This window comes from Carlito syrichta, unplaced genomic scaffold, assembly GCF_000164805.1.
Source record: "Carlito syrichta isolate Samal-C Ts95f unplaced genomic scaffold, Tarsius_syrichta-2.0.1 Scaffold93669, whole genome shotgun sequence".
Classification (NCBI taxonomy): Eukaryota; Metazoa; Chordata; class Mammalia; order Primates; family Tarsiidae; genus Carlito; species Carlito syrichta.
In genome coordinates this window covers 60,336-67,648 of record NW_007037765.1, presented here as the reverse complement: position 1 = coordinate 67,648, position 7,313 = coordinate 60,336, and the positions used below count along the sequence as shown (strand labels likewise).

General features: G+C 41.4%; 1 protein-coding gene across 5 annotated transcripts in view; it reads right to left on the bottom strand.

Annotated features, from left to right (window-relative positions):
* Nucleotides 1–305: 305 nt before the first annotated feature.
* NFE2L2 (nuclear factor, erythroid 2 like 2) overlaps nucleotides 306–7,313 on the bottom strand; it is a 37,207-nt gene continuing 30,199 nt past the window's right edge. For 3 of the 5 annotated variants that reach the window (XM_008060861.1, XM_021713812.1, XM_021713817.1), the window contains exons 2-5: nucleotides 4,576–4,842; nucleotides 3,832–3,921; nucleotides 2,719–2,910; nucleotides 306–2,030 (exon numbers count right to left, since the gene is read on the bottom strand). In XM_008060861.1, the coding sequence (XP_008059052.1) occupies nucleotides 801–2,030; nucleotides 2,719–2,910; nucleotides 3,832–3,921; nucleotides 4,576–4,839 (1,776 nt within the window). In that variant the 5' untranslated portion in view covers nucleotides 4,840–4,842 and the 3' untranslated portion in view covers nucleotides 306–800. The remainder of the gene's footprint in view (nucleotides 2,031–2,718; nucleotides 2,911–3,831; nucleotides 3,922–4,575; nucleotides 4,843–7,313) is intronic. The other 2 variants (XM_021713823.1, XM_021713824.1) reach the window with 2 other exon arrangements.

The following is a 7,313-nucleotide window of genomic DNA, read 5'->3' as shown; positions in this document are numbered from 1 at the left end:
TTTAGTTTTTGTAAAGATGAAGTCTTGCTATGTTGCCTAGACTGGTCTTTAGCTCCCAGACTCAAGCAGTCCTCCACCTCAGCCTTACAAAGTGCTGGCATTACAGGTATGAGCCACTGTGCCTGTCCAGATTACGTTCTTGATATACTTTATTTCTCTAAAACCCTGGTACCAGAAATGTAGTGTAAAATACTTTTATATTTTCAAAGACAACATTCTAAAAATGGAAACCATCTAAATGTGTTAAATGGGTTACTGTCTTAAGGAAAATACTGTGTGAATAAACTCAAAGGCATCCCAGAGAATAATTTAACAGTCATAATATTCCTTTATTAGTACCAGCTCTTAAAATTGTTTTTGCCAGAGCTAAACAATTTAATATAAAAAAATGCATTTTCTGTTCATACAGTATTTATAAAAAAGTACATAGTGGTTAGTTTTACAATTTGCTTTTAGCCAGATGTCATATCATCATATAAATCTATGAATATAACAAATGAGATAAGAACAGTATAAATAAGTTTTTGTAGTATTTACACTTATACAGAAACTAGCCCAAATGGTATCCTAAAAAATTAAGTTTTACAGTTAAAGTGAAACTACTGATTCAACATACTGATACTTTAATGCTTTTTAAAGTTTTATATCATTTTCTATACTAGTTTTGGCTATAATTTTGCATAGAATTACTTATAAAGTATGATACTTCTGCATTTCACATCACAGTAGGAGCTTTTAGTATAACAGTACAAAAAAACAAAAAACCACACTAGCTCAGAAAAGGCCAAATCCTCCTAAATCTAGTTTTTCTTGACATCTGGCTTCTTACTTTTGGGAACAAGGAACACATTGCCGTCTCTTGTTTGCTGTAGGGAGTATTCACTAGGAGAGTAAGGTTTTCCCTCTTCATCCCGTAGCATGCTGAAGACTTCAAGATACAAGGTGCTGAGTTGTTTTTTCAGTAGGTGAAGGCTTTTGTCATTTTCTCCTTTTTCTTTGAGCAATTTTTCTTTTTCATCTTTTAAATGATCTAAATCTTGCTCTAGTTCTACTATATTTTCCAGTTTTCTTTTTCTGCAATTCTGAGCAGCCACTTTGTTCTTACCCCTCCTGCGTATATCTCTAATCAATGCAAGCTGAGCCTCACTGAATTGCTCCTTGGACATCATTTCGTTGAAGTCATCAACAGGGAGGTTAATGATTTTTTCTACAGGAAATGGGATATGGAGAGCTTTTGCCCTAAGTTCATCTCTTGTAAGATGAGCCTCCAAGCGGCTTGAATGTTTGTCTTTTGTGAAGGGGGTTTTTCGATGACCAGGACTTACAGGCAATTCTTTCTTTGGTGTGTTTTCACACTGGGCATCAGGCACTGGAACACTGTGCCCCTGAGATGGTGACAGGGGTTGCACTGTATCCCCAGAAGACTGTATTGGCTGTGTTTTAGGACCATTCTGCTTGACACTTCCAGGGGCACTATCTAACTCTTCCATTTCAGAATCACTGAAGCCAAGCGGTGTGTCTCCATAGATGGATGATTCCACTGAGTGTTCCGGCGATGCCATGCCAGGACTTGTTGTGTTCAGTGAAATGCCAGAGTCAGAATCATTGAATTCTGTTGTGCTTTCAGGGTGGTTTTGGTTGAACGCTTTACAAAGTGATAGGTCAGAAACATCAATGGGCCCGTTTAGAAGTTCAGAGAGTGAATGGCTTAAAGTGGCAGGTGAGGGCATGCTGTTGCTGACATTGGGCTCTGCTATGAAAGCAGAATAAAATTCATCACCGAAATCTGTGTTTACTGTGGTGTCTGAATTTGAGTTCACTGTCAACTGGTTGGGGTCTTCTGTGGAGAGGATGCTGCTGAAGGAATCCTGAAAAGCACTGAGAAAATGTGGGCTACAGCTACCGACTTCTTTTTCCATTGAGGGGATAGATGAGTAAAAATTATAATTGTTGTCAATTTCTGTCAGCTTGGCTTCTGGACTTGAAACCGTGGTAGTCTCAACCAGCTTGTCATTTTCAATATTAAGACACTGCAGAGAAAAGAAGTTTACACTATATAAATCAAGGGTAAATGATTTTTTTTTTTTTTTGAGCTGGAGTCTCACTCTGTCGCCCAGACTGGAGTGCAGTGGCCGCTCCCGGCCACCGCAGCCTCGACCTGCTGGGCTCCGGCGATCCTTCCACCTCAGCCTTCCGAGTAGCCAGAATTACAGGCTAATTTTTTGATTTTATTGTAGAGATGAAGTCTCGCCTGCCCAGGCGGGTCTCAAACCCGCGGGCTCAGGCAATCCACTCACCTCAGCCTCCCAAAGGCGCGGGATTACAGGCTGAGCCACCGAGCCCGGCAAGGTTAAATATTTTTAATAGCTGATAATACATATCTGACAGGAACTTGAGGTAAACTCTCTCCCCACCCATATTCTTTCCAAGCTGTTCCTCTTCTATAATTTAGAGAAAACTCCTATTTCCAATGGATATTTATGCCCAAGCATATGATTATTTTCAGAATTCCTAGAACAGACATTAGGTTTATAACATTCTATCCCCATGATACCCAGCCTGTTTGACTAGCATGGGCGGCTCTTATGACTCATTTAAAAACACTCTCCAATCCTTCCTATAAGTAGGTGGCATGTAAATAATAAATAATTAGAATGCCTAATTTAAAGGCACTGAATATAAAGTAGCATCTTCAGTATTACCTCAGATTTTAGTTACCTGTAATTCTGGAATGGATAATAGCTCCTCCCAAACTTGCTCAATGTCCTCCTGCATACCGTTTAAATCAGCAGTGATGACCTGAGTGACAGAAGTTTCAGGTGACTGAGACTGATTAGGAGCAATGAAGGTTGGACTCTCCATGTGGCTGGGAATATCAGGAGCAAGTGACTGAAATGTAGCCGAAGAAACCTAAAATTGACAAGGCATTTATCCATAAAAACCTGCCACACTGAACAGTACTTTTATCTGCACTTCTTTATTTTTCTACTCATGGACTAGTTACGACCCCCTATTTGTATCTAATCAAACAAATCTTTTTTTCCTACCCAGCTGACTCCAAATTTATTTACTGGCTTACTGTCTTAGCTTATGCATTTGAAGGTGAACTTTAAAATGGGGTAAGAACAATCTTTATGATCATTTGTATCTATGTAACATTTAGTACAATGCTTCAAATACAACAGATTGATTGGACAAGTCTAGGTTTGTTACCTAACTTGCTCTTTATTTTATTTTTTTGAGTCAGGGTCTCACTCTGTTGCCCAGGCTGGAGTGCAGCGGCATGATCATGGCTCATGGCAGCTTCCAACTCCTAGGTTCAAGTGATCCTCCTGAATCAGCCTCTCAATCAGCTGGGACTACAGGCATGCGCCATAACACTTAGCTAAATTTTTTTTTTTTTTTTTGGTCTAGACAAAGTCTCACTGTGTTGCCTAGGCTGGTCTTGAACTCCTGGGCTCAAGCGATCCTTTAGTCTCCACCACCCAAAGTGCTGGGATTATAGACGTGAGCCACCACACCCAGCCCCAGCTTGCTCTTTAAACTCACGAAAAATGTTTAGATACCTGTAACAAATGACTTATTTGTGTCCATGGTTATGCTGATCCATGTTTCTGGCTATGCAGTAGTAAAGGTTTTGTATTTTGTGAGGGTCTTTTTGTTTTAATTGTAAAGTTATATGTAGGTTAAGATTTCTTTGACAAAACATTCCCTCGATTAAAAAATTTCCTCCTAAAATTTATTCTTTTACATGGAGACACCTTAAAGGGACTTATATAGGGCATGTCTGCTGTAGTTAAGAACCTTTGCTGTTCATCAAATGTTTGCTACCTCATTGTCATCTACAAAAGGGAATGTCTCTGCCAAGAGCTGCATGCAGTCATCAAAGTACAAAGCATCCGATTTGGGAATGTGGGCCACCTAGGAAAAAGACAAGACATGAAGGAAAAAACTGTTAGTTGTTTCATTACCAAGCTAAAGAGTCATGACTGGGGTTCACAAAATGTTTCCATTCTAGTTAAATAATTATCTTATTTCAGAAAGCAGTGGTACACAGACTTGAACCAGATGAACTGATTTCAAACCTTAACTTCTCCAATTTTCTGAGCAATTTGGGCAAATTATCTGTCCTTTTTGAGCTTTAGCTACTTATCTGTAGATAAAATGGGGACAGTGGCATCTAACTCATAGAGTTGTGTTGATTAAATCAGTCAATACACATTAAGTTCCTAGGACAGTGCCTGCCACAGTACCCTAAAGTAAACTTAGGGTTACTTAGGATTACTTAGTGGTAGTTCCATTGCCACTACTTATGTTGCTGCTGTGTGATCCTTACAGGATGTTTCTACAGTTTACAGGGCTCTGCCATCTACTAATTTATGTCCTAATCCTTCAAATAACTCTGTAAGGTAAGCAGGTCAGGTATTGAATGCATCAGGAGCCGGAGGTTGGGAAGTAGGCTTGACAAGACAAGTAAAAGGCAAAGTTGGAACTCAAATCCAGGTCTTTTAATTCCTTGGTTAGTGTTTCCTTAAACCTTGCCATATGCTTTTCCAACTACTGAGTACTCCATACCTGGGAGTAGTTGGCAGATCCACTGGTTTCTGACTGGATGTGCTGGGCTTGCTGAATTGGGAGGAATTCGCCTGTCTCTTCATCTAGTTGTAACTGAGCGAAAAAGGCTTTCTCTTGCTCCTTTTGGAGTTGTTCTTGTCTTTCCTTTTCAAGTTTTTTCTGTTTTTCCAGCTCATACTCCTTCCGTCGCTGACTGAAGTCAAACACTTCTCGACTTACCCCAAGATCTATATCTTGCCTCCAGAGTATGTCAATCAAATCCATGTCCTATGTTTGAAAAAGGAGACTATGGTTAAGATGGTTTTAAATGGCAGACACCACATAAGTTAATTCACATTCTGCCACTGTTGATGGTAGGGAATGGGGCGATTACAAATAAAATCTAAATGAGAACACAGATCCAATGTTCTAGAAGAGCACAGTTAATTCCTTTCAATGAATCTATTTATTAAAAACAACAAAACAACCTACAAACACACAGCCATCCATTTTAACCACTTATCACTTGAATCATTAATGACTGGGTGATGGTAGAGGTCACTGAGGGGCAAGATCGCGAATGGTTTGAATTGAAAGAAATTCCACACTTGTTTAATGGAATATAGAAATTACAGCAAGTACTCCAAGTAACTGGCTTAGTGTGAGAATGGGGTTTGGAAAACACATTATTGAATACTTGGAAATTTCTTTAAACTTGATCAACAAATATGTAGTTTACAGAGGGAAAATCTCCAAGTTAAATTGTCAACACTTAACAATTGTGAAAAATCACCATTCTTTTGATCTTTCCTACACTGGATTATCTTCTCTCCATCATTCCTTGCTACTTTTATCTCTGTGGCTCACCCATTCCATAATTTCCTTTTGATTTTTTTGTTCCTAAAGCATGAACAAGTTGGTAAAGATATCGGCCAGGTACGGTGGCTCAGCTTGTAATCCCAGCACTTGGGAGGCTGAGGCGTGAGGATTGCCTGAGCCCGGGGGTTTGAAACAAGCCTGGGCAACTTGGTGAGACCTCGTCTCTACAATAAGTCACAAAAATTAGCTGGGCGTGGTGGCATGCGTCTGTAGTTCTAGCTACTTGGAAGGCTGAGGTGGAAGGATTGCCTGAGCCCAGCACGTCGAGGCTTGCGGTGGCTGTGAGTGTGCCACTGCACTCCAGCCTGAGCAACAGAGTGAAACTCCAACTTAAAAAAAAAGGGTTATCAACTGCCTACCAAAAAGTTGGGAAAGGGGTAGTGAGTAGCCACCAGGTTCCTTTCTGAAAATCAACAATAAGCCTCTTAAAAAAACATCATTAGCCGGGCTCAGTGGCTCAGCCTGTAATCCCGTGCCTTTGGGAGGCTGAGGTGAGTGGATTACCTGAGCCCCCGGGTTCGAGACCCGCCTGGGCAGCCGAGACCTCATCTCTACAATAAATAAAAAAATTAGCCAGGCGTGGTAGCGCTCGCCTGTAGTTCCAGCTACTTGGAAGGCTGAGGTGGAAGGATCGCCGGAGCCCAGCAGGTCGAGGCTGCGGTGGCCAGGAGCAGCCACTGCACTCCAGTCTGGGCGACAGAGTGAGACTCCGACTCAAAAACAAAACAAAACAAAACAAAACAAACATCATTTCGGGGAAATAGGAAGGTATTGAGTTTGTAAGATTCTTCCTATATATTAAAAGGAAGGGTTTTGATTTAGTAGAAGACATGAGGAGAGAATCTGTATAACCAGGCTAGGCCTAGGAACCACATCCAGATTTTCCTTACCAAAAGTGTGTCAAAAGCAGTTTTTTATGATTTGTATTTTTGGAAAAATCTAAACAAGTAGAAAACTTAAATGTGTTTCCATTTGACAAGTCATCTATACTGAAAATAATAAAATGAGTCAGGGTACAGTGACTCACACGTATAATCCCAGCACTTTGGGAGGCCAAGGTGGGAGGACCACTTGGGCTCAGGAGTTATAGGCTGTGTGGTAAGCTGTGATACTGCCCCTGCACTCCAGCCTAGGTGACAGAGTGAGACCTCAACTCAAAAGAAAGAAAGAAAGAAAGAAAAGAATAAAATGAAACTAAGATTCGAAAAAAACCCAAGACATGGGAGAACGGGAGTTGGAGCTGAAGGTCAGTGGATATAGTGTGCAGATGTCACACTCTGTATTTGTTTTGCTGGTGGCTGGCAGTGTCAGATTGCCTCGCAGGTCTAGAGCTCAACTTTCAACCTCCCAAGGACAAAAATACCATAGTGGTTGTTTCAGTGGGATATCAGGCTATTTTTACCAAACAAAGAAGGTGTTGGAATCTTAAATGCTATGAAACCCTGTTTATGGGGCTCATCATTATTCTAGCCTGAACAATAGCATAAAGCACACACAGAAGGTGTAGTTAAAACAGCACCTGTAGGCTGGGCGCTGAGGCTCAGCCTGTAATCCCAGCACTTTGGGAGGCCGAGGTGAGAACTGCCTGAGCCCAGGACTTCGAGGCAGTTGGTGAGACCTCATCTCTACAATAAATCACAAAGACTAGCCAGGTGTGTGGTGTGCATCTATAGTTCCAGCTACTTGGAAGGCTGAGGTGGAAGGATCGCCTCAGCCCAGCAGATCGAGGCTGCAGTTGCCATGAGTGTGCCACTGTACTCCAGCCTGGGCGACAAGAGTGAGACTCCAACTCAAAAACAAAAACAAAGCCGGGCTCGGTGGCTCAGCCTGTAATCCCGCGCCTTTGGGAGGCTGAGGTGAGTGGATTGCCTGAGTCCGCG